The sequence below is a fragment of the Canis aureus genome, chromosome 36 (assembly GCF_053574225.1).
Source record: "Canis aureus isolate CA01 chromosome 36, VMU_Caureus_v.1.0, whole genome shotgun sequence".
Lineage (NCBI taxonomy): Eukaryota > Metazoa > Chordata > Mammalia > Carnivora > Canidae > Canis > Canis aureus.
The window spans coordinates 19,355,114-19,382,526 of NC_135646.1; the positions used below are offsets into that span (position 1 = coordinate 19,355,114).

At 39.1% G+C, this 27,413-nt stretch overlaps 2 protein-coding genes across 4 annotated transcripts in view; one reads left to right on the forward strand and one right to left on the reverse strand.

The window, feature by feature from the left end:
* Window positions 1-24,140, reverse strand: part of FAM117B (family with sequence similarity 117 member B) — an 85,336-nt gene extending 61,196 nt beyond the window's left edge. For all 3 annotated transcript variants that reach the window (XM_077885458.1, XM_077885457.1, XM_077885456.1), the window contains exon 1: window positions 23,371-24,140. In XM_077885458.1, the coding sequence (XP_077741584.1) occupies window positions 23,371-23,989 (619 nt within the window). In that variant the 5' untranslated portion in view covers window positions 23,990-24,140. The remainder of the gene's footprint in view (window positions 1-23,370) is intronic.
* Window positions 24,141-24,212: 72 nt separating this feature from the next.
* Window positions 24,213-27,346, forward strand: LOC144306131 (uncharacterized). The gene is made up of 2 exons (XM_077885459.1): window positions 24,213-24,639; window positions 24,855-27,346. The coding sequence occupies exons 1-2, from the start codon at window positions 24,459-24,461 to the stop codon at window positions 25,064-25,066; spliced, it is 393 nt and encodes a 130-aa protein (XP_077741585.1). The 5' UTR covers window positions 24,213-24,458; the 3' UTR covers window positions 25,067-27,346.
* Window positions 27,347-27,413: the final 67 nt, after the last annotated feature.

The following is a 27,413-nucleotide window of genomic DNA, read 5'->3' on the forward strand; positions in this document are numbered from 1 at the left end:
GAGGCATGTATAAGAAGCGAAAGGTTAGACATGATCCCTTAATAAAAGTTCCTTATGAGGGGAAAGAAATAAACTAAAAACCATACAAAGGAATAATTGGCCTTTAATTCATCACTCTAAAGCCAGTATTGCAACCTTTTTTAACACTAAAATCAAGTCCAAAACAAACAGAGGAAATGCTTTGTGGTGAAACATGGACTTAGCCCTCTAGCATATACAGTACCAGCCAGCTGTAAACAAAATTCATGCTACTTTAGTTCATAAATATGTCATAGCTCCTTTCTGGGCTCCCACTGTGGTCTTTCACTTCTCTTGAAAACAAACAAAAAAACTCCACCCCAAACTAAAATAAACAGATCCATCTGCAATGAATCACAAGCAATTCTGAACCTATCATTTCTACTGCCTTCTCTATTCATCCTATGTTGCCTACCTTCCACAGAATTCATTCAATAAACATTTACTAAATATCTATTATAGATACAGGAATGAAGAAAAGAAAAAGGTCCCTGCTATTGGAAAATATATACTAACAGGGAAAGTACACCATAAAACCAACAAATAGGTCAGGTAGTAACAATAGAAAAAAAAAGTGGGGTGAAGGAGTTAGGAAGCATGAGGTAAGGGGTTGCCACTTTTTAAAAAAGATAGATAGATGGGGCTCCTAGGTGGCTCAGATGGTTAAGGGTCTGCCTTCGGCTCAGGTCATGAACTCAAGAGGCCTGGAATCGAGCCCGAAGTCAGGCTCCTTGCTCAGCAGGGAGTCTGCTTCTCCTTCTCCCTCTGTCTCTACTCATGTTCTCTTTCTAATAAATAATAAAATCTTTTAAAAAACTAAAATATAAATTTAAAAGATTAACATTTATTTACTTATGAGAGAGAAAGAGCACAGTGTGGAGAGGCAGAGAACAAGGGAGAGAGTCTGAAACAGACTCTATGCTGAGCTGGATGCCGGGCTGGATCTCATGATCCTGAGATCACAACCTGAGATGAAACCAAGAATCAAATCAGATGCTTAACAGATTGCCACCCAGGAACCCCTGGGAGGGGTTGCCATTTTATACAGATGTTAAGGAAAGCCTTTCTGGTAAGGTTATATGTGAATAGAGACTTTAGGACAGACAGGGGAAAAAGACAAGGGCATCAGGGGAGGGATCCTGCTGTAGAACAAGCTGAAAAGTCCTGAGGTACAAGTATTCTTGGCCTCCCCCAAATCACTTAACCGTTTCCTCTCCTCTACCCTCCCAATCAAACAATACCTTTCTAGTCGTTCTTTCCTTTCCATACCCAATATTACAGACCTAATTTCAGCCTTTGTCACTTCTTGCTTTAACAGTTCCACCAAACTAGTCTGCCTACAGCTTCTCCCTTCCTCCATCCTACACTCTGCTACCATTTATGTTACCAATTCCCTTATAAGTTTTCGATGATTCCACAATACACATTGAATAAAATCTATAATCTTAGTTTGGCATTTAAGCACTCCTCCAAATCTATCCCAACCTGTATTCCCTATTTTTCCTACTGCTCCTAGAAAGAGTCAATAGAATATAGTGTTTAAAACAGAGGCTCTGTCCAAAGTTTGAATTAAAAACCTTGACCTGGGGCAGCCCAGGTGGCTTGGTGGTTTAACACTGCCTTCAGCCCAGGGTGTGATCCTGGAGACCTGGGATCGAGTCCCACGTCGGGCTCCCTGCATGGAGCCTGCTTCTCCCTCTGCCTGTGTCTTCGCCTCTTCCTCATGAATAAATAAAATGGGGATAATTAAGATATTCCTTTTAAGATTTGTTGTGAAGATTGCTTAAAAAAAATCTATGTGCAGCATTTAGAATCATCTCTGGTAAATCATACATATTTCATAAGAAAATAATTTCAAATATTTATATGTATGTCTCTTGCAATCTCCTAGTTTATTCAATAAAATTTATTAAATCATGGTACATCTACATATGAAATACGATTTCAATAAAATGAGTGAGGTCTACGCTATATAAGTTAGTTATACCTAAAAAAAAAAAAAAGTTAAAAATCATATAATCCTTCCAAAAGAGAAGTAGCTCTATGTATGAAAAAAACATTCCAACTTTAACAATAAAAATGTGTAACTTTGTATACAGTATGATACCATTCTACAAAAGTTGTCAAAAGTTAATATATATGTATACAAATAGTTCTATGTGTAGGAGTATATCACTATATAAAAATTCTTCAAGAAAATAAAAAAACTGTTAATAAGAAGCCATGGAGAAGAATATCTATTTTCCATTTTAAATCCTTCCATGAAGCATGAGCTTCTTTTAATCATGTACATGTATTATTATTTTAAAAAATTAAAAATATTTGGGGGCACCTGGGTGGCTCAGTTGGTTAAGTGCTGCCTTTGGTTCAGGTAATGATCCCATGATCTGGGATGAAGCCCTATGTCAACTCCCTCCTCAATGGCAAGCCTGCTTTTCCCTCTGCCCCTTCCCCCACGACCTCGCTCATGCTCTCTCTCACTCACTCTTTCAAATAAATAAACAAATAAAATCTTTAAAAAATTAAAAATATTTAAAACCAACACATGCCAGGCACTATATTCATTTACGGTCTGTTGGGACAGGCAGGTTCTACACAAGTAATCAGAAACCTAATGAGACTTAAGAAGGAAGAAGAACAGATTGTTCTGAAAGCTTATGGAATAGAAGTGTCATCAAGCTCAGACCTGAAGAATTAGCATGAGTTAGCTAAGGAGAAAAAGTTCTTCAAGCTAAGAGGAAAGAATGTGCAAGGGATATGAGGCAGAAAAGAGTATTTTTGCTCAAGAAATCAAAATATAGTCAATATGGTAAGGCCACACAGATAGAGTATGGCTAACTTCCTTTTTATCCTGATGAAATCCCACCCTTTTAAGACCCAGTTCAAGTACCATATCCAAGAAACGTTCCCCAACTTTCTTCTGTTTGTAGAAGCACTGAGTATACACTTTAGCACCTGCGACACAGTCTACTGAACTCAACTGTTTGTCTCTCACACTAGCCTATAAGATCCTTGAAGGAACGGATTTCATGTCTCCTTTGTCAGTTATAGAATACAGCAGGGGTTAGCCAACTATGACCATAGGCCACGTACCTAAGAATGGGTATTTACATTTCTAGAAGGTTGGAAAAAATACCAAGAGTATTCCGTGACATGTGAAAATTATATGAAATTCAAATATGACATGTGAAAATTATATGAAATTCAAATATCAGTGTCCATAAATAAAATTTTATTAGAATATAGCCATACTTATTTATTTACATGTCACCTATGGCTGCTTTCTTGCTACAATGTCAGAGATGATTGTTGTGGCAGAAACTATATGGCATACAAGTTTAAAATATTACTGTCTGGCCCTTTCCATAAAAGGTTTACCCACTCCTGGTAAGCCTTATATCTGGCATAATGTCCCTGAACTTTCTTTATAGTCTCCCTATTTGAAACTTGAGTGGCCTAAAGGATTATCAGAAATTCCAGGGGGTGGGGGGGAAGAAATGAAATTCTAGGGTAGTAATGCACACTTAATATTATAATTTCTTATTCTGAATATAATATAAATACCTATTATTTTCATAACTATAGTCTCCTACAGAAACCAAAATCCTACTAAAATCTGGACAGTTTATACTTACATTTTTTTAAGTAGGCTCTATATCCAGCATGGAGCCCAAAGTGGGGCTTGAACTCACAATTTGGAGATCAAGACCTGAGCTGAGATCAAGAATCAGTGCTGAACCAACTCAACCACCCAAGTGCCCCAACGGTTTATACTTTCTTAATGTAATTATAAATATTTTCTATTTTGAAGAGCACATGTTTCCTATAAAAATAAGATTTAGTGCACCTGGGTGCACTGAGCACTGGCTCAGCTGGTTAAGCATCTGTCTTTGGCTCAGGTCATGATCCCAGGGTCCTGGGATAGAGTCCTGCATCAGACTCCCTACTCAGTGGGGAGCCTGCTTCTCTTTCTCCCTCTGCCTCTCTCTCTCTTTTACATCAACACACACCCACACACATGCTCTCTCTCACATATGCTCTCTCAAATCTTAAAAAAAAAAAAAAAAAGGATTTAATGTTGAAGTCATCTAAAAGAAACACAAAAATGTATCCTGAGCCGAGGCCTCATAGTCAACATGCTCTCCTCTACTGGTTGTTTTCCTGACAGCTGAGTGACAATTCTTCATTGTCAAATAGGTCAGGGACAGTTAATGCATCCCATCCAGTTAGGCTGGAGCCACATGACTGGTTTTTGCCATGTGTTATGAATAAAGTGACATGACCAAAGCTGATGTAAGAATAAGTGTACCATCTCTAAGTTTTCCCCTGTCTATGTGGTGCACAGAAAGGACTAGTGAAGTTTCAGCTCGGGTCTCTGAGTCATTGGTTGGAGGACAGCTATGTGAGAGAGCCACTCAACATACAAAAGCCTGAGAGGACTCTGCTGTGTTAAGTTACTGAAATTTCTAGTCTATGTTTTAGCAGACAGTGTTAACTACCATAACATAGTATATGATAGTTGTATATGATAGTATATGATAGTATAAGAGAAACTGAGGTGGGAGGAACATTGGTTAGTGTAGGTATTTATGTTGTTCTAGCAATACATGGGAATATTGGTGAAAACTCAAAGGACAAATTTACCTACTTTGAGGATATACAGTATCTTTCAGAAATTATACCTGAATCTATCAATGCCCTACCCAAATTCATTCACAGGCACAAAGGAGAGCACCTACAGTTTCTATGGACAGTTTTCCAGTTTCTCAAGCTTCTGTACCTCTCTGCCTGGGAGCATTCTCTAACTAACGGAGCAAACTCAACTTGGCAGGAGGGCAAGCAGAAAGTGCCTGGGAGTCAACATCCTTCAAACTCTCAACCTCTAAGGAATAAGAAGTGGTGGATAAATATCCTAGCTTTCTCCTTCAATGAGGTATTTCTACATAATCTATCAGAGGTGCTCATCAAGTGAGCTCCAGTTCCACACTATAGTATACTACTTTTCAGTGCATTCTTATTGGCTTCTGTCCCCCTGTGTCTTCCCTACTTCCTCAATCAAACAAGTCCTTCCTTATTTCAGGATCATCTTCTGGAGAACTTAAACTAGAATATCATGGAACATTAACTTCTAAAACTACATCTTTATACAACTACCTTTCTGTCAGTATGGCAAATAACGTGGGAACAATACACTGAAATCATTAAATTACTTGTCTGACCCTCTGGACATCATATTGAAGATCACAATTACCCTTGATTTAGAAACAAGAAAAAAAAAAAAAAGAAACAAGGAGAAAAACCAACACTTTCAAGCTTTCAAAGTTAGTAAAGTGTTGGTAAGTTTATTTGAAACACTGAATATAAGGACTCAAACTTCAAAATGCAAACATCAAGGAAGACCAAAATCTTTGCCTGTCTAGTATATACTCTCTCCCCATCCTTTTCTTTCTTTTGGCAACAGACTCTGGTCTTGAATAGCATGTATAAAGGACCCAGACTTGGTTAACAATAGTACCTCTCCTTTTGGGTGCAGTAACTGGTGCTGGAGTGAGCACAAAACCTAACACAGTCCCTTGGTATTTTTTTACCTGGAGTTGGTGGGGAAGAAGCCCCCCTGTCTCATGGGTCTTGCAGATGAAAACACGAGTCTGGAATGGTCTGCGGCCTTGTTCCTAGCTATGGAGAGAAAGTTACTACACTAGAAAATATGAACTTGAGGACACAGACTTACTCTGTCTTATTTCATTTGTTTATTTCAATTGTTTCTCCAGCAACTAAAATTTTGTCTAGCACATAGCAGAAACTCAATAAATACTTGTTAATTTGAAACAGTAGAACAGAATGATGCTAACAGACACAGATGAAAGATTATGACAAAGTATCCTGAAAACATCCTTGTGGACAGATCTATGCAGGTTCTTGGTTATTCAGAATTTCATTAATTCTATTGCCATTCTACTTAGTAGAAGTTGGGTTCTTATTGGCAACCAAAAGTCTAGAAAAATATATCTCAAACAAAGGAAAAATCCAAAAAGATGGATAAAGCAAATTGGTGCTTTTTAATATTTCTTCATCTTTGACCTCATAAAACACTGAAAAATAAGGATTCCAAAGGAAAAAAAGCAAGTCATCTACCACTTTTTCTAAAGGATGATTTAAGGAAATACTTTTACAATGACATGCCTGAAAATTCCATCTAAAACAATGTGAGGAACATTTCTCTGAGTTTTGTTCCCTCTTGGCCAAAATATCTCCAAGAATAGTTTTTATAATTTAAGCTTGATTCAATTAACAGATTAACTTTCAAAAAAATCATCCTGAATAATTTCGGCAGAAAATATCTTCTGGTTCATCTCCCCTCCCCCTGCTTTCCAAAATAAGCAAACTTTATTCTGTCTTTATTATTTATTTTGCAAAGCTGGTACTTTTTCTTGCACTTCCGGCAATAAAAGCAAAGATTTCCTAAGTAAAAAATCTCACTGATTTCCATACTATGTGGGACGACAAACCTGTTGGCAAGTAAACACTCTGATACATCATAATTATTTAAAAAGACATACTTTTCTTTATCAATGACAATTTTTTCTCCTTGAATCACCACTGCTTTATTTTTGAAATCATGTCTGTTTTAAGATTTCTAACATTATAGTTCAGTATCTATGTTTACAAAATATTGGTTGTGATTTTAAAACACTGGGGATCCCTGGGTGGCGCAGCGGTTTGGCGCCTGCCTTTGGCCCAGGGCGCGATCCTGGAGACCCGGGATCGAATCCCACGTCGGGCTCCCGGTGCATGGAGCCTGCTTCTCCCTCTGCCTGTGTCTCTGCCTCTCTCTCTCTGTGACTATCATGAATAAATAAATAAAAATCTTAAAAAAAAAAAAATAGCAACATCTACCTTTAAAAAAATAAAATAAAATAAAATAAAACACTGAAAAATACTTCTACTTGAAATGCCCTGTTTTCCAACTTGTTCAGCCAATTTTTCCAGATCACTCTAACCATTCTATCCACTATCAGTGTATTTACTCTCTCTGTTTCCCCTAAAATTACTCATGCCAGACAATCTTAGAGGAACTCACTACTAGAGACTCCTCCAACTAGAAGCAAGAATGGAGGAACTTCTCATATATATTATGCCTTATTTTTATGTTCTTTTGAAACATCCACCCTAGTATAGTGTCTATTTGTAATAATTAGTCAATGTCAACTAAATTATATTACATAATAATTGTGACAAGATTTTAAAACACAGGCCTTGAGATGCCAGGGTGGCTCAGTTAAGTATTTGCCTTCAACTCAGGTCATGAACCCAGGTTCCTGGGATAGAGCCCTGCTTCTCCCTCTCCCTCTCCCCTCCCCCTGTCCCCCGCTTGTGCTTGCCTTCTCTTGGTCCCTCTCTCTGAAATAGATAAATAAAATCTTTGGGGGAAAAAATGATCTTGAAATGAAATAGGAGTTGAAATCCCACATTTAGTGACTCTCTGAAATACTACATGACTTAACTCTCTGGGCTCAAGAATGCTCATTTATGAAATGGGACTAAATATAGCCTAATTTGGAGGCATGCATCTAATGCAAGAGGTATGAATTCAAACATACTTCCTTTCTTCTTTCTTTGCTTATACAGAAAATAAAGAAAACTGCATCCCAAATCCAATGTTTTGTATTACACTCTAAATAACGCCTCTTTTTTTTTTTAAGATTTTATTTATTTATTCATGAGAGACACAGAGAGAAAGAGAGAGAGGCAGAGACACAGGCTGAGGGAGAAGCAGGCTCCATGCAGGGAGCCTGATGCAGGACTCGATCCCGGGACTCCAGGATCACGCCCTGGGCTGAAAGCAGCGGCTAAACCGCTGAGCCACCCAGAGATCCCCAATGCCTCTTTTTAATAAACAGATCCTTATGTTGGATGAGGATTATTACTAATCTCTCTTTAAAAGTATAAAACAGAATATTTTAAAAATTGTACTTCCTAAATGTTTAGATACTCTAGATAAACTAAGTTCATGCATGTATAGTTCTGCCCATTGATGTGACAGGTGCTTCTCAATAAAATCTTTAGAACCTAGTTATTTTGACTAGTAATATGTATGCTGATTTGATTGTGATTTTACTTCTAACTCATCCACTATCCTCTGTATTATTCCTCATCCTCATTGCATCACCTTCTCTGTGGTTCAGTCATGCCAAATGTGATTTCACTACATATCCTCATCCACCACTATCCGAAAGATGGAAACCTACAGAAATAAACAGCCAGCATACCTCTTCAACTAGATAATCCATTATTTATTTACTTTTACTTAGATCCCTAAATGTCATAGAGGGGCTCAATGGCTAAGGTTCATCTTGAGACTGGTCTAAAACATAATACAAGTACCACCCAAGGGCACCATGATAAAGCTGTTCCTCTAGATGTAAATTACTTTCTTCAAAGAATTCAAGAACAGAACATCACTCTACAAAAATAGAGAACACATACACAGAAGAAACTTTCTCTAAGCCAGCTCAAAGAGAAAACTTTACCAGAACAGTCCAAATAGAGACCCAGAGCATGTGGAATTAACATTATTGCCTTATTTTTAATCTTTTTTTTCTTAAACATTTAATTCCATTGTAAATCACTGCCATAATACAGATGGGTTTTTTTGTTTTGTTTTGTTTTTCTTTAAAAGAAAGCACTTTTATGCTTGGGGGTTGGGGAGAGAGGAAGAGAGAATCTTAAGCGGGTTCCACATCCAGCATACAGCCCCATCCAGGGCTCAATCTTATGACCCTGAGATCATGACCAGAGCAGAAAGCAAGAGTTGGATGCTTAACTGAGCCACCCAGGCAACCCCAAATAGGTTTTTTATTAGACCTTTTATTACAGAAATGAAACATTCTACTTCAAAGTATTTAAAAAATAGAACTGTTTTGGGCAGCCCCGGTGGCACAGTTTAGTGCCGCCTGCAGCCCAGGGGCTGATCCTGGAGACCCTGGATCAAGTCCCACGTCAGGCTCTCTGCATGGTGCCTGTTTCTCCCTCTGCCTGTGTCTCTGCCTCCCTCTCTCTCTCTATGTGTGTGTCTCTATGAATAAATAAATAAAGTCTTCAAAAAAAAAAAAAAAGAACTGTTTTAAGTAGAACATGAAAGTTATCTATATTGCATTCCCCCTTCCCATCAGTGGAGACCCAGCTAGCAGGTAAAAATGCCTGACACTTTTCCGAATATAAATGTATATACAAGGGATCCCTGGGTGGCTCAGGGGTTTAGTGCCTGCCTTTGGCCCAGGACACGATCCTGGAGTCCCAGGATCGAGTCCCGTGTTGGGCTCCTGGCATGGAGCCTGCTTCTCCCTCTGCCTGTGTCTCTGCCTCTCTCTCTCTCTCTCTCTATCATGAATAAATAAATGTATATACAATTAAAAAACTGTAACAATAATTTTTTACAAACAAGGTATTTTCCAACACGAACTCTGAGTCAGTTCACTTAGTTTTTTATTAATTTTTTATTATTTTTCCAATCTTCATATTTATTTTCCTAAAGAACATAAATTATTTTTCCAATCTTCATATTTATTTTCCTAAAATAATTTTCTCCCATTTCAATTGCTTTTAATACAGAGCTTATAATAAAGACCCAGTCTGCTTTTGACTATATCTAATTTTAATCAATTAGAACATTTATTTTCTTCTGAAACAATCATTATCATGTAAAATTTTATAAGAGTATACTGTGCAGATACATACATAAGATTATATACATGATCTGCATAGGGCTTTTGATGTATGAAGATGTAATATATATGACATGACTATAACATAAAAGAAGAGTCTAAAGAGACACAGCTGATTAAAGAATCTCTGCCTTTTACTTCAAGTATATAAAAAGTTATCTATATTGTAATCCCCTCAGCTACCAACAAAAAAATTTATACAAACCAATAGCCAAAAAGCCAATATATAACTTAAAATGGATTACTAAACAATAGTCAAGTAATCCAAAGGAAGATAGGTAAGAGGAGAAGGTGACACAAAAAAAAACAGAAGGGAAAACAGAGAGCAAATAATAAAACAGCCAAACATAATAATTGCACTAAATGTAAATGATCGAAACACATTAAAAAACAGATATCATCAGACTAAATTAAAATAACCAGATCCTGGGGACCCCCCCCGTGATCTCAGGGTCATGAGTTCAAGTCCCTCAATGGGCATAAAGTCTATTTAAAAAACAAGACCCAATTATATGCTGTCTATAAGACAAACCCACCATATATAATACAGATAGGATGGAAATATAGAATAATATTGAAAGATGGAAAAAGTAGACCATACACAAACATTAAAGTAGATTGCAGAACAAAGAAAATCACCAGAGATAAGAAAAAAAACTCATAATGATAAGGTCAATATAAAAAAACATAATGATGCTAAATATTCCTGCACATTAAAAAAAAAAGTGTCAAATACATGAAGCCAAAGCAAACAAAAATGGAAGAAAAACCTACTATTGTATTTGGAGAATTCAACTTCTTAGTAATTGATAAAACAAGTAGACAGAAAATCTGCAAGAATATAGAAGAGCTAAAAACTACTATCAATCTATTTTACCTAATTTAAATTTATAGAACATTCCACTCCCAACAACAGCTAAGAATACAAGAATACATATGGGCACATTTGTCAAGGCAGATGAAACATTTTTCAAGGCAGATCATATGCAGGGGCATAAAACAAACCTTAATATACTTAGAAAAAATGAAATTATATATAAGAAACATGTTCTCTGACAAAGACTCAAACTAAAAATCAATAAAAGAAAGTTATCTAGAATATTCTCAAACAAACTATTTATAACTACCTCATGAGCCAAAAAAGTTTCAGGGAAAGTAGAAAATATTTTGAACTGAAATATATATATTAAATATATAATATTAAACTTTCACTGTGTGTTAACTAAAATTTAAATAAAAAAAAATTTAAAAGACACTTTCTACATAGTGTTGGTTCACAGAATTAAGAATATGGCAATTTCCTTGTATTTCCACACAGATTTGAAAGTACTTCTTTCTTCATGAAAGATGTTAGTTGAAAGATGCTTTCTACACAGTACTATTTCACAAAGTATAAAAATAAATAAAAAACTAAAATTTTTAAAAAATCAAATTTTACGGGATGCAGCTAAACAACTGCTCAGAGAAAAATGTGCATTAAATGCTTCTATTAGAAAAGAAGGTCTCAAAAAAAAAAAAAAAGAAAGAAAAGAAAAGAAGGTCTCAAATGAGTAATTTAAGCTTCCATCAGAGAAGCAACTAGAAAAAGAGCAAATTAAACCCAAAGTAAGTAAAACAAAGAAAATAATAAAGACAAGAGCAAAAATCAATGAAACAGAAAAATAACATTGTAAATGAAACCAAAAACTGGTTCTTTGACAAGATCTACAAAAATGATTAACCTAAGGCTGACTATATATTAAAAAAAAAAAAAAAAGAGGGAGAAGGCACAAATTCCCAATATCAGGAATGAAAATCCCCAAGTATCCTTCAACTGGTAAATGAATAAACAAACTGGGGTATAATGGAATACTACTCAGATATAAAAAGGAATGAACTACTGATACATGCAATAACATTAATGAATCTCAACTGCATTATGCTAAGTAAATGAAACCAGACTCAAGAGACAAAGTACTGTGTAACTCATTTATATGATGTTCTGAAAGAATAACACTACAGCAACCAAAAACAAATCAGTGGTTGCTATGGCCCAGAGGTAAAAGGAGGAGAATGCTTAAACGGTGTGAGAAACATTTATGGGTAATAGAAATATTCTGTATGTTGATCATAGTTGTGGTTATACAACTGTGTTATTTATCAAAATTCACACAGCAGGGGATCCCTGGGTGGCTCAGCGGTTTAGCGCCTGCCTTCGGCCCAGGGCCAAGCTTAACATGACATTTAAATTAATTTATTTATTTTTATTATTTTTTTAACACATTTTAAAAAGCTTTACAAAGAGGGAAACTGTTCCATAATCTCCAACTAAGCTTTAAACACAGTTAGCAATTAAAAAATTAAAAGTATACTATTAGGGGGGGCACCAGGGTGGCTGAGTCAGGTAAGCATCTACCTATGGCACAAGTCACGATCCCAGGGTCCTACTCAGCGGAAAGCCTGCTTCTCCCTCTCCCTCTGTTGTTCCGCCTGCTGATGCATGCTCGCCCTCTCTAACAAACAAATAAAATCCTTAGAAAAAAAGTAAACTATTAATTTAAAAAGTACCAGTCAAGAATGTGTAGATGGACCAGAATAATCTAATCAACTGTTACTAGAAATATGCAACTTTAGAGTATTAAAGGAATTTCCAATAGGAGGACTCCAAGGATTTTCAAAGATACTATACTTAGTAGTGAGCTAGCAGTATAATCTTCATCCAAAAAATTCATTTATAAGACAAAAAAATAGTACTCAAACTAGGCAAAACCCAATGCTACCCAAGCCTTCCAAACAAACATGGAAAAATAGAAGACAAATAGAGGACGGGGTGTGGGTCTTCACAATATTTTTTCAAAGACAAGAATCCAACCATTCATTCATTTTTTTTTTCATTCATTTGAAGAAAATTTTTACTGGATGTCATTTAAATCTTGCAAGTTCTACCTAACCCAATTCCCCCAACTGAAGGGAGAAAGGAACAAATTAATTATAACCAGAAGCATTGAGTGGACCACACGGTATTAAAAAAAATTGGTAGGGAGACTGTCCAAAGTTGTGGTCCTATGCCTTTCCTATACAAAAAAAACATAACATTTCTGAAGTAGATCAGGTGCATTCCTATGATACTGTATCAATTTCCAGAAGCAGACATTACAAGAATTCTTAGGCATACCATGAATGGCAACTGCTTTCTGGAGAAGACGGTCTACCTACAAATCACCTGGCAATCCTTATACATAAAGAGTGACTCACAATAGAGTCCCATATAGCCATTATCAGGCTTTTGCCATTAAATACTACTCTTCTTAGTAATGTTATATGTTTCCTTGTTTTACTATTAAATCTTGAATATTATAAAATTCTATGTTGCTTCTCCAATTCTAAAATCCATTAAGGCCAGGGATGTCTTCTTAATACCTTTTAAGCAGCTCTGCACAGAGTGAGCTCAAGTTCTAAAATAATATAAACAGACATCATTTATCCTTATCTTTAGAAATATCAGTACATGCACAAAGGGAAAACATAACTAATGTGAAATGGTGTTTACCAGAAACTACTAGAGTTCAGTAAATCCCAGTATAACACCAAGTAAAATAACGATTTTTAAGAATGGTAAATTAGAAGGGCATGCGTAAAAAAAAGAAAAAAAATTATTCTTTATCTTCCAAAATGTCTATTATTAAAAATATTATTGCACCCTACTCCAAAAGTTTGTGGTCTATTCTGTATGCATACAGAATAAAGTAGCACTTAAGAAACCAGTTGCCATTAACATTATTAACTTAATAACCCAAATAGGTTAAAAATCTCAGCATCATTATGCTCTCATTTCCCTCATCCCTCAAATGCAATCAGTTAACAAGTCCCATCAATTACTTGCTTCTCAAATAAGCCCTTTTTTCATTCACACTACAACCACTCTATTTCACACAATTTAGAAGTGCTGAAGACAGTAAAAATGAGTAAATATAAAAGATTTTTTATTTTTAATTGCTTATAAAAGATAATCTAAAGTAAAAATAGCAACAATGTATTATAGGATTTACAACAGAGAAGCAAAATATTTGACAATGAGAGCACAAAGGATGGGAGGCAGGAAATGGAAGTATATTAATAGAAGATTCTAACATGAAATATTAGACAACATAGATACAGAACATAGCCATCACTGCAGGAAGTTCTTTTGGACAGCACTGCTTGAGTGTAACCACTTACAGCGTGGTAAAACGAGATACAACTAATAGTAAAGATAAAATGGAATCATAAAAAAAATAATAATCCAAAGCAAAATGGGGGAAAAGAACATAGGCTCCTGGAAGTCAAGTATGAACTAATATGAAGCCCTGAAATACATTTGACAACAGAAAAATGCATATCTCTGAACAAGAAATTTCATTTCTAAGAATTCATCCTACAGATACACACTCATTAGTACAAAGTATAAACAAAAATATTCAACATAGTATATGAACAGCAATATAGTAAGAACAGCAAAAATTGGAAATGATCTAAATATTCAAAAAAAAGCCTGATGAAATATGTGTAGTAAATAAACCTATAAGTTTAGTCACATATATACATATTTGTACATGCATTGAATAAATCTGGAATAATATAAGAAAAACAGCTAACTGAATTTCTCTGAGAATAATGAACTTAAAGACAAGTATAGAGAAGACCTCTTACTATTTTCTTTTACCATTTATAACCTTTTTTATCATGTGTATATATTATCTGCAGGAGGGGAAGGAATACTTGCTGGTAGGTAAACTATAACATACAACTACAAAATCAGCTCTTTAAGAGCAAGAACTCCAAACAAAATATTTAAGTTTACTTCCAAAAGAATTTTATACTAGTTTACAAAGAATGGTCAACTAAAAAAATCCATGTCATTTTTTTTGGAATACACTAAAGGTAATTTCACCTCCACTGTACGCAAGCCTTTGATAGAAAGGCTGTTATATTTCTAAGAAGACTGAAGGAATAGGAATGTATAACCCACAAGGACAACAGACAGGAAAAACGACAACCACATAAAAGATGTTTCAGCCAAGTTTTCAGAGCAAATATATGAAGTGATAAATTAGTTGCAGTCTGATGGTAAACTCAATCCAAGATTTTTTGAACTGCCCAACAGAAGTTCTAGATTTCTGTGCAAAGAAAGTGTCTTGCCATTCACAGGAAAGCAATGAATACTTTGCTGCATTTTCAACTTCTTATATGAATAAACAAACTTTTTCTTGTTTAACAAGCATAAAGCAAGGAAAGAAATGTTTTGTTTCATTTGAAATGTGGGTGTGTTCATTTCAAGTCCAACCCAGAATTATTCATACAAAATAAAAACACTCAAGTACATGTATTGCCTTAAAGAGATAATTTTTAAAATTTTGAAACAATCACTTTTTATGTATAAGTCTATAAAAGAGATCATGAAACCAAAAGAAGTGTACAATTTTGATGACTTACGTCTGAGACAGATCATGTTACAGAAAGAATTTTTTCTAACTATTACACAAACTGTCTCAGGCTAAATTTTTTTTCATATTATCTTGGCTTATGGTTTCTGTAGCTTTATTATACAACTTTGTCAATAAATTTTCATATTGTAAAAAACTAACTTTACTAATTTTATTTAAATTAAATCTTTTGAGGGACACCTGGGTGGCTCAGCAGTCAGGTGTCTGCCTGCAGCTCAGGGTGTGATCCCAGGATCCGTGATCGAATCCCATATGGGGCTCCTTGCAGGGAGCCTGCTTCTCCCTCTGCCTGTGTCTCTGCCTCTCTCTCTCTCTCTCTCTCTCTGTGTCTCTCATGAATAAATAAATAAAATCTTTAAAAAGAAATAAAAATAAATTAAATCTATTGAGTCTACCTTTAGAAAAAATAAATCTCATTTGGTTTAAACCAATTATTTAAGCAAAATGTACTGAAATTGGCTTAGAAATCTTAAAAATATATATGAAAAGAAAAGAGACTGGGGCGCCTGGCAGGCTGTCAGTAGAGCATGTAACTCTTGATTTCCAGGTCATGAGATCGAGCCCCACATGGGGCATGGAGCTTGAAAGAAAGAGAGGGGGGGACAGGGAAGAAGGGAGAAAAGAGAGGAGGGGAGAGTGGAGGAAAAAAATGAAAGGAAAGAATGGAAAGAAAGGAATGAAGAAACAGGGAGAGGAAAAAAAGGAAGAAATAGGGAGGAAAAAGAAAGAAAGCAGGAGAGAAAGAGGAAGGAAGGAAGGTTGATTTCAAGAAAGGTAAGCTAAACCATGTTTTCCCCCCAAGAGGCAGAGGGGAAAATTATACAAAATAAATAAGCTTGTAACTCACTGGTCAAATAGATCCACAGAGAAATCAGTCTGTACTCAAAAGAACATTAATTACCACCATACCATCATATCTTAGCTTATTGATCTTGAAAGCAGGGGTTCCTTGAGAAACAGAAATTACCTCCAGAGCAAAAAGACTGGGGAAAACTGGTCTAGAGAGATTAACTAGGCAGGCTCTGGACTTAAAGACACCAGACATATCCTCAGGCATGATACTGTAAGACTCTTCCCTGGGAAACCTGGCAGGAAAAAACTCTGCATTAGAGAATCCTTTTGTCATTATTCTCCTGTAAGATCCTCTAGTCTGCCATCAGTGACTTAGCCAGACGAATAGCCAGACAAATTTTTGGGTCTTATTTAAATTTTTTTTAATTTTTATTTATTTATGATAGTCACACAGAGAGAGAGAGAGAGAGAGAGGCAGAGACATACGCAGAGGGAGAAGCAGGCTCCATGCACCGGGAGCCCGACGTGGGATTCGATCCCGGGTCTCCAGGATCGCGCCCTGGGCCAAAGGCAGGCGCCAAACCGCTGCGCCACCCATGGATCCCCCTTATTTAAATATTAACAGAAAACTAATGACAATTTTCAACATGACAGACAAAGCTCAAGACAAAAAGAGCTCTGAAGATAATGCAGAGGGCTAAAAAACAATTTTGAGGATATTTATACCTTTTATAAACATTTTTAGAAGACATTGACAATCAGAGCGAAGTAAATTCTCTTGAAAAATGAAAATAGGGATCCCTGGGTGGCGCAGCAGTTTGGCGCCTGCCTTTGGCCCAGGGTGTGATCCTGGAGACCTGGGATCGAATCCCATGTCGGGCTCCCGGTGCATGGAGCCTGCTTCTCCCTCTGCCTGTGTGTCTGCCTCTCTCTCTCTCTCTGTGACTATCATAAATAAATAAAAAATTTAAAAAAAAAGAAAAAGAAAAATGAAAATATGATGACCAAGATTTAAAAATCAATTGAAAGGAAAGAGAATAAAATAAATCTGCTAGAAAGAAGAACAAAGATGTAAACTAAGACAGAAATAAGAAAAGTATTAGTTTAATTCAAGAGGTCCCACAGAGCAGGGATTCCAAAAAGATACAACAAAGAGAACAGAAAGGAGAAATGACAGAAAAAATTTCCCCATAAATAAAGAGCACTAAGTATTGAAAGTGACTGTCTCTAGAGTCACAAGACAGAAGAGAGATATATCAGGAAAACACTTTATTTGATTATAAGATCAGTGTTATCGGATTTTTGAAAGGTTTTTAAAGTAATCCCTACACCTAACATGGGGCTTGAACTCACAACCCCGAGTCACACGCTCCACTGACTGAGCAGGCCAGGTACCCCAGTGCTGATATTTTTAATTACATAAATGTACTTTGATAAAAACAAAATTTAAATTTAAAAATATAGTATTTGGGGATCCCTGGGTGGCTCAGCGGTTTAGCGCCTGCCTTCAGCCCACAGCATGATCCTGGAGTCCTGGGATCAAGTCCCACATCAGGCTCTCCGTACGTACGGAGCCTGCTTCTCCCTCTGCCTGTGTCTCTGCCTCTCTCTGTCTCTCATGAATAAATAAAATCTTTAAAAAATATATCTTTAAAAAAATAAAAATAAAAATATAGTATTTAAGACAAATATGCTATTTTTTTAAAGTAGTTTGGAGATAGAAGTAGCTGACTTTCTCAACTTCCTTCCTTTCTACTGCTTCCTTCCCTTCTCTTGCTAAATTATGTATCATCTTAACCCACCCTTACTACCGTCTCATCCTTGGAGAAAGAAGCGTCCTTAGTCGTTTCTGAGATTTCCAGACTCTCCATGTGTTAGATCCCACTGCCACTCACATTTTCCATGACCTTGCCCCATCTACTATTTCCATTTTCTCTTATACCTGTGGTCTCATTCTCCTCTGAATCCTTTCCCCATATCTAAAAAACTTGCTTAAGTTTTCTCCATTCTATAAATAAAGGAACCTTAGCTCGACTTTTCATCCTGTTTTGTCACTTTCCTTCCTTTCAGTGACATAAGAGTAATTTGTACTCCTTAAAAGTAATTTCTATTACCTCTACGTCCTCACCTACTACTTTAGTCCAATTTCTGTCCCCCACAAACTACTGTCTTTCAGAGATCATCAACTGACCCAAATGCCAAATTCAAAAGTCTATTCTCCAGGGTCAGCCTACTTGTTCTCTTCACAGAATTTGAAAATCTTTATCATCCCCTCCTTGAAATCCAATCTTTCTTGTGGCTTCCTCAACACTATTCTACTATTTCTCCTTCTTCCATATTCTCAGGTTTCGTCACTGGCTTTTTTTTTTCTACCCTTAAAATGCTTGATTTTCTCCCAGAGTTCTATCCTCAGCATTCTCCCCATCATCTTATCCATTCTGATCATTTCAAGTATTGCCCACATGCAAATGCCTAGCATGAAGAACATATTAATTGAATGTTTACTGAACTGAAATCAATGAGTCCCAATTTTTTGTCCCTAAATCAAACTGCATCCTGAATTCTAAAACTGTATTTTCCACAGTCTAGGAAATTGCCTGGATTTCCTCAGAGCACAAACTAAGCACGTCTAAAACTTTGTTCATTTTCTTTTCACAAACTTGCATTCCCTATGGTGCTGCTTATCACAATTAGTACCACCAACCAACCAATCATTCTCAACTGCCTCTTTATCAATCTCTATTCTATCAGGTTACCAAATCAAAGCCTCCTCACTCTCTTTTATCCTGCCATCCCCATTTCCACTGCTCCTAAATTCACATGTTCACATGCTCGATGCCTTAGTTACTATCCTAAAGTCTCTCTCATCTCAAATTCATGTTCTACTCATCTAAGTAACTATGAACTCTACACATCTTAAGAATATAAATGCTACTACCACTAACAAATTACCTCAAATGTCTAAACCCTCAGATCACGAGGATGATAAAAATGATATGAAAATAGCTAATACTGAGAGATTTCTATTACCACAGAGATTAAAAGGAGTTTATCCTTCTAATAATCCTCTACTATAAACACTATTAGTATTCCCCCCTTTTTTGGAGAGGGAGGGGAGAGAGGATCAGAGGGAAAGGGAGTGAGAGAATCTTAAGCAGGTTCCACTCCCAGCATGGAGCCAGACACTGGGCTTAATCTCACAACTCTGAGATCATGACCTGAGCTGAAACCAAGTCAGATGCTTAACTGACTAAGCCACCTAGGCACCCCGATAGCAGTCTTCTTGAAGGTGAAGTGAATTTGCTTAAATTAAATAAGCAGTAATGCCAAGATTTGAACCCTAGAAGTCTGACTGCAGAGCCATGAACCATTGAATACATTCTAATTCATACATTATCTTGAAAGCTTTCCTGAAAACTTAGGTTTCTACTTTCTTTTCTACTGTTCCATCCCCCTTTTCTCCTATATCCTATACTCTATGACACATAAGTCTGAATATGTCATGCCTATTTCCACACCTCTATGATCCAAGTATAAAGTTCTGTTTTTCTTTTTCTAACCCAAATCTAAAGCCACCTTCCTCTGGCAGAACTTCTATACCCATTCCCTACAGAATTATTCACTCTTCTATGAGCCTAGAGTGCTCAACGTATTATATACTTTTGTACATGTTTTACATGGCTGATTTGTGAGTCTCTGGGGTTCCCGGTGTCTTCTACATCTTTGTACTGCACAGTTATTAACACACATAGTAGTTCAATCACTACTTACAAAACTGAATTAAATGTAAAGTCTACCAGCCAAGATGTTGAACTAAGAGTAAGGTTCCACTTTGCCTCATCATCAACTATTAAATACACATAACAACCCAAAATGATTCCCCCAAAGGTATGAAGTTAGAATCAATCCTCCAAATGTTAGAGAAACACTGAATTCTTAAAGCTGTGTATATCATAGAGTACTAGAAAGCAGAAGACCCAAATGCCATAGAGATCAAGTCCTGGTAACCTACCTCCCGATTACTAGTCCAGAAAAGTCCATCTCTTGTTGCTGCTCTTACCACTCCCCCACCCCAATAAACAACCAAATTCACACATAACATAATGTATACCAAGTAAGGGAAAAATTAGTAAAAACACAACTTGCTACATATGTAAGAGCCACACTGCAAAACTAATTTTTATACATACTATACTAGCGTTCTTTTCTGTAATGAAACTATTTTCCTTTGGAGCTTCTAGTGCCCGCTTTTCAAATTTAGATTACAGCAAAATCACAGGAGGGGGTGTTATGGGGGACTTTCAAACCCTGCGTTTTTAGCAAGGACCCTAAGTAATTCTGATACAGATAAACCCGGCGGAGGGGGGGGGGGGGGGACCCAGACCACAGGTGAGCTACAGTTCTGGATGCTGACAGGCAGTGTTCTCTCCAATTTGAAATTTCATACAACCATGAAAACTAAGCCTATGTTGGCAATTTATGTTACATCCATTAGAACTAGAAGCAAAACTAATGTGATACACAATAGCTAACTTTTATACTGAGGTACTGTGCTGAGTATTTTTCCATTTCCTTTCATTTAATCCTTACCACCATATGAAGTATATATCAACATGATCACCTATTTTACAGATAAAAAGGTTAAGGGTTAGAAAGTTATCCACTTCCCCATATCACATGGCTTCTAAGTGGTAGAAAACAAATTTAAACCCAGACTGTCTATCCAAAGCCTATGCTAATATGCCACCTTTCTATTTGTAATACAGCTATTTGACATTTTATTAAGACAAAAGGAGGGGAAAAAAAAAAAGACAAAAGGAGGGGAAAGCACAAAAACAAACCTCACCTTCTTCCCTATTTTATCTGCAGTTAACACTGTTGCCTAGTTACCCTCTCTATGCACATCTCAGTTCCTAATGGCAAACCACTTTGCCATGGAGATGGCAGGCGCTGAAGGTGAGAAGTTTAAAATGTGTCAGGGCTAGATGCCTGGGTTACCTTCTTGTAGTGAAAAGAAGGAAGCTCTGGATTAACCAATGATTATCTCTGACCCTAGAGGAATAAAGCAACTGGGTAAGAGTCTAGCAGAGTAAGATGCCCCTGAAGATTCTGAGCCCTCCAACTCTGAGGCTTCCAGATACTGGGTTCCCTAATAAAGGTTAGGGCATCCAATTCATGTGACAGAGACCTTGAAGATGGCAGCCTTATCTAGATGATCCCTGGAATTTGAGTCATATGAGGTTTACAGAAGTAGAGGCCCTTCTCCTCTATCAGTAAGGATTTCACATTTCACAGAGGCTGGAAATTGGAGAAAATTTCCCTCAAAGCAAAAAGGGAGTCTCAATGATTAAAGAGATTCTTTTTCCCTTTCTCTCCCTCCAGATTTAGTCTGAAGAAAACAGCAAATTTTGTGTTTGTGTTTGTGTTATAAAGACGTGAAATCTGAAATCTGAAAGTCCTACTCTGCATGAAAGTTCACTAGAATGAAACCAGACATTCCAAGAAGGAAGCTATCGGACATTCACTTCAGTATGACTTAATGATGAACATTATTCCTTTCAACATCTAGTTGAGAGTGCTGCACCGGAGGAAAAAGTTTTTATTTTCTGGGGAGGGGTTTTGGTTGTTTTGTTCTGGTATTGGTGGGGAGATGGTGGGAAGCTTTTGAGAAGGGTTACTTTTATGACTGGAAGGCAGATCTGAGACATGGCAGCTTTGGGACATATGAACAGTGGGCACATCCTGCAAAACAGGGTCCTAAAAAGCAGAAGAACATCTTCTTCCACTTTTTACCAATACTTAATTTAACCAGACTCTCCTCAGGTTGCTGCTCTGCTTCCACTTTCCACACTGTGCCAGCTCCAGAAGATAGAGGGCAAATTGAAGTAATTCTGTTCACCAATACATCTAAGACTTGCTTCAAAACCTAAGCATGTGTAATTTTGCTGCATCATATATATCCAGATTCTCTCTTATACATCATGAGGCTACCTCCTTGATATAAAAGACACGGTTTTGGAGTACCATCCAGCAGAATTCAAATTCGACTTTACCACTTGTTACTTAACCTCTCCAAAACCTATCATGAGAGTTAAAATGAGATCTTGTAGGTAAATCACCAACCACACGGTAGGAATTTAGTAAAGTGACAACTATTTACTTGAAGGAGAGGAGGATTCTAGTACTTTTAACAATGTAAAAGTCAAAAAAAAAAACCCCTGCATTTTCAAAAGGTTTAAAACAGTATTCTTTTTCTAATTAGAAAACACTATTGATCATTTTTCAGAGCGATCTCTCCAAACGTATCCATTGTCTAAAATCTTTGATAAAATAGTAAGAAAGATTCATCCCATTCCCTGCATTTCTGAAGGGACCCTTAAAACTACTTAATCTCTTATTTGGTTGAGATGTACTGTGTTAGGTTTCCTGAAATTTCCAGTAATTCTGCCCGAGTCTAAAGAAATTCTCTAGGGAAGAATAAAGGTAGTATAACTGCATAAGCTAAAAACCACCTATTTCTTTTTCTCACTATATTCTAATACGAAGGCAATTCGATGACAAATCTTATCTCTCCACTTTCACAATGTGAATTTCTTTCTGAGTTACTCTTTATGAATGACTCCAGTGGAACCCAACAGCTTCATTCAGAACCTTTTCCAAGAAAGCTCCCAAATACATAGAAAAACAACAGGGTTTTTTGAGGGATCCCTAAAATAATAACAAAGGGATAAATGTTAGATTCGTTTTTTAATAAAACAAATCAATGGTTTTACATCTAAACAACATCTGTATATCAGAAATACATCCGGACTCTAGGAGGAAGCCCATAACCCTTCTAAAGGAATCTTCTGTAACTTACTTCTTTCCTGCTACCCACTTTTACCAAGTCTTAGGAAATGCTAAAGGCTCCCAGCCTCACGTCTCTACAGGAATCCAAATCTGCTATGCTAATGAATTCAGTCTTTACAATCTGAAACTGTTTTGAGAAAAAGAAATACTTAGCAGCAGACATGTGCTATACTAACATTACCCAAGTGACAAACCACGCCTAGCCTCACTCCCAAGGCAGGGTAAGCAGGAACCAGCGTGTGACCAGAATCCCAGGTTCATCATTAACACGTCTCGGCACAGCCACCAGGTTAGCGGCTGCACCTGCCCGATGCGGGACCGGAGCAAGGTCGGTAGAGCCACGAATAAGACGCCCACGGAGCGAGGTGTGTGGAGGGCGGGCCCGCCCCGCCCCCGGCCCCGCCCCGGCCCCGCCCCCCGGCCGCCCCGCTCCGCGGTAGCGCCGCAGTCCCCGCGCGAAAGCCGCGCGCGCCCAGGACCCCTTCCCGCCGCCTTCCCCTCGCCGCGCGGTCCCCAGCACGTACCTGCTTTGCAAACCGGGGCGCTTGGGCTCCTCCTCTCCGGGGAGCTACGGTTCTGCTCCGGGGACCGTCTCCGGTGCCGGACGCGGGCTGGGGGTGGGGCCGCGCTCACCTCGCCAGTCCACAGGTGGGTGGGCGACGAGCAAGGCGACGACACGGTGCCCAGCAGCGGCGGCGGGGGCTGTGGCCGCGGGGGGCTCCCGCGAGCCCCGGGCGCGGCGCCGCGCGTGGGGCTGGTGCCTCGCGTGGACGTCGCGGACGCGCCCGTCTGCGTGGCCACTGTGGGGCTGGTGCGCGCGGCCGCACTCCCGCCGCCGCGCGTGGGGCTCGTGCTGCGCGAGGCGGTGCGCGGGCCCCCGCCGCCCCCGCCGCCGCCGCCGCCGCCGCCGCCGCCGCCGCCTGAGGGGCCTGAGGCGCCACCACAGCAGCCGCCGTTGTTGCCGCCGCCGCCGCCGTTGCTCCGCGTGGGGCTGCCATGTTGCTGCTGCTGCTTCAGCTGGAACGGAACCGTCGCCCTCATGGGTTGCAGGCGGCTCCCGGCTCCCCCGGCCGTGGCGACCGCACCGCCCCCGAGGGAGCCGGCCGGCGTGGGGGACCCATTGCGCCTCACCCGCTGGGACATGGTCCCCCCCTCCCTGGTGACGGGGCGAGACGGGGGGGGCTTGTTGTTGTTGGGCTGCAGGGTTCGGCTTCTCGAGGCCGGAGGGAAGGTCCCCGCGACGGGGTGACGAAGCCGGAATCCGGGGAGCAGGGGGCGCCCGGGCCGCGGCCGGCAGCAACGAGGTGGTGGTGCAGCCGCCGCCGCCGCCGCTCCTCCTCATCAACAATAGTGTCTCCTCCGCTGTCCCCGCCCCCCGCGGGCGCCCATTGGTGCCGCGTCAGCCGCGCTCGAGCCGCTCCGCCGCGCTCATTGGCTGCCCGCGGCTCGGGTCCGGGCCCCCGGGGCCTTAGAGAGCCTGGGTTTGCGCCGAGGCCGTCTGCTCTTTAAAGAGAAAGAGGCCCCGCCCCCCGGGGAAGGGGGAGCGGAGGGAACAGGCCGTGCGTGTGTGTAGAGTGTGCGCGCGCGCGGGCGTGTGTGTGTGTACACGTGAATGTACGCGTGCGCGCCCTGGCCACGCGAGTCTTCCCCTTCCCGCAGGGGGGAGCCCTGGGGCCTCGGACTCTGGAGTGTTGCCAAAGAGAAGGTCCCGGACGGGAGCGGTCCCCAAGGTCGTCCGAAGTCTCGCCCTCAGAACTCCTCTCCTTACCTCAGTATCTCCGCGCCGAGGACGTGTAAGCGCATCTCTTTTTGTTCTGTCCTAATTCCGTCAACGTTTGGACCGAGCTCGGAGGGGAAATTTAACTGATCTTTTATGGGCATTTTACACCTCGGCTTCTTTTTGTTTGTTTAAATCTCCTCGAGCTAAACCTCAGGGAGATTAAAATTTTGCTGGTTAGGATGTGGGGGTTTTTTTGTTGTTGGTTTTTTTTTTTTTTTTTTTTTTCAGATTGTGTCCAGGAAGTCCAGTTAAACCAAATGCTGTCGCCACCTTCCTACATCGCAAGGAATCGAGAATTTTATTCCAGTCAGCAACTTCACCGTTGCTCGATACCTTGGAAAGATGTGTGCTACAGGTTCGGAAAGTGCCGTAGTCCGCAAAGGGATTTATTTGATGTTCGGCATCGTTATTTGGGACAGAACTGGGCTAGCCATGACTAGTTTTGTCTAATGAAGGAAACAAGTCTTTGTAGTATGGGCAAGAACTTAAGAAGACCGGCAGTAACGGTAGGTCTTAATCTCAGGAGCTCCTCATCAAGACCAACAACAAGGAGAGGTAGACCCAGACACCACATACTGACTTTTCAGGCTACGAATTGCTTGCTGGCCCATGACCTCTTTTTACTAGTTCTTTAGATGTCCATTCTAGATCCTTTGTCTTGTAAAAATGTAAGAGTGGAGGGCACAGTATGATTCTCTCTGGACCTGAAATTCTCCTGGGACCCTGTGCACTGTGGAAGAAAGCCTTTGAAGACCTGGAGAAGAGATTGAGATCCCAGACCCACTACTTACTCTGTAACCTTAGATAGATAGATCACTAAGCCAGTCTCCTTATCTGTAAAATGCAGAGCCATCTCCTTCATACGATCATGATTATTAACCAAGAATTAAATGAGAATATGGCACGTAGAAGATACTCAGTTAATTCCAGAGTCTCCATGTAATTGAGAGGCCCACACGTCTCATTATCACCCACTCCTTCTCTCCCCCACCAGAAGAACCACCCCAACACCTTAGCCCATGAACCAACTACCTTAAGTTGGTTGGTGCTCTGGAGACATCTGATATCCCAACAACCTCTCCTAAGACAAAAAAACAGCTGCGCATGAGACAGAACACATGGGAAACTGCCAATGAGATCCAGGCAGGTGGTGAAGTCCCATCTTAAAACAATGAGTAAGAGAGAAGACAAGCCTTTAAATAAAGATGTCATGGTCACTATAGTTGACACTTTTGTCCTGCACAATGTAGGAGCTCAGTACATACTTACTGAACTAAACTGAGCCCCTCATGTTTGGGGCTTCCTGATGTTTTCTTTTCCTGATGAGTTCAAGATTATTATATTTTGCCCACCCTTTTAATTCATCCCTCCATTCAGTGCTTTTATTTCTTTTTCTTTTTTTTTAATTAAAAACTTTTTGAGCATAGTTGATACACAATGTTATGTTATTTCAGGCGTGCCTGATTAATTACTTTTGACGTCACCAAACTAAAGAGCTATATGTCAGTGGAAAAAGACTTTTAACTTTTCTGAGCTAATGTACTGATTTCAACACCTAGGGATCCCTGGGTGGCGCAGCAGTTTGGCGCCTGCCTTTGGCCCAGGGCGCGATCCTGGAGACCCGGGATCGAATCCCACGTCGGGCTTCCGATGCATGGAGCCTGCTTCTCTCTCTGCCTGTGTCTCTGCCCCTCTCTCTCTCTCTGTGACTATTATGAATAAATAAATAAAATCTTTAAAAAAAAATAATTGATTTCAACACCTAGTTTCACTAGATCAAAGAGTTAAAGTGTCCTTGGCTCAATCATGAGTTCACTTTCTGCTTTTGTCATGTTTCCTGTAGAAAAAAAACTCCACATTTCCAGAAAATGCTTCTTTTTCAGTTTATCTCACTCATCAGTCTAGGAGTCAACTTTAAACAAATGAAAGCACTTGAACTGAAGCAGGTGTTAACCATTTCAGCCCTTTTGTACTAAAGGATGTTTGTGATGGCTTGTAAAGAGAATTTTGAAGGTGTGAAATCATCAAAGAAAGCTATATTTATACATATATACATATATGTGTGTAAGTTTCTTGGATACCTTAGAATTCTTCAGTCTGTTTTTAAGATTTTTTTTAAAGTAGGATCCACACCCAGTGCAGGGCTTGAACTCACAATCTTGAGATCAAGAGTCACATACTCTACCGACTGAGCCAGCCAGACGCCCCTGTTTTTAAGATTTAATGTCAATGCATAAAAGCATCATTTACTCTTGCCCTTGACTTCATGATCTGTTGCTGAAGATTCAGAATAATTTGCATTCAAGGTGATATATTGGCCTTCAGTTTCCCAGTTTATCTATGAAGTAAGTCTTTGTATTTCAAAGATCAACAGAATAAACATGTGTCCCTCTGGTTTAACCCCATTCTTAGGATATCATTCAAATTATGTGTGAGGTTGAAAAAGCCTCCTATTGAAATTTATTTATCTGTATTTAAACTCCAGGAGACAGCATTACTGAGACGCTCATTTGCTTCTGCTTTCTTAACTCTTTAAAGTGACCTTATTGGGGTGCCTGCATGTCTCAGTTGATTAAGTGTTCAACTCTTGATCTCAGGGTCCTGAGTTTGAGCCCCACATTGGCCTTGAGGTGTGTTGGGCCCCATGGTGTGTAGGGTTCCATGCCGGGTGTGGTGCCTACTTAAATAAAAAATAAAGTGATCTTGTTATGGTAAACGAAGGTGGATTCTGAGAAAAAGTTTATCTGCCTGAATCAGCCATATCCTTTTCTAAATCTCTAAAATGTC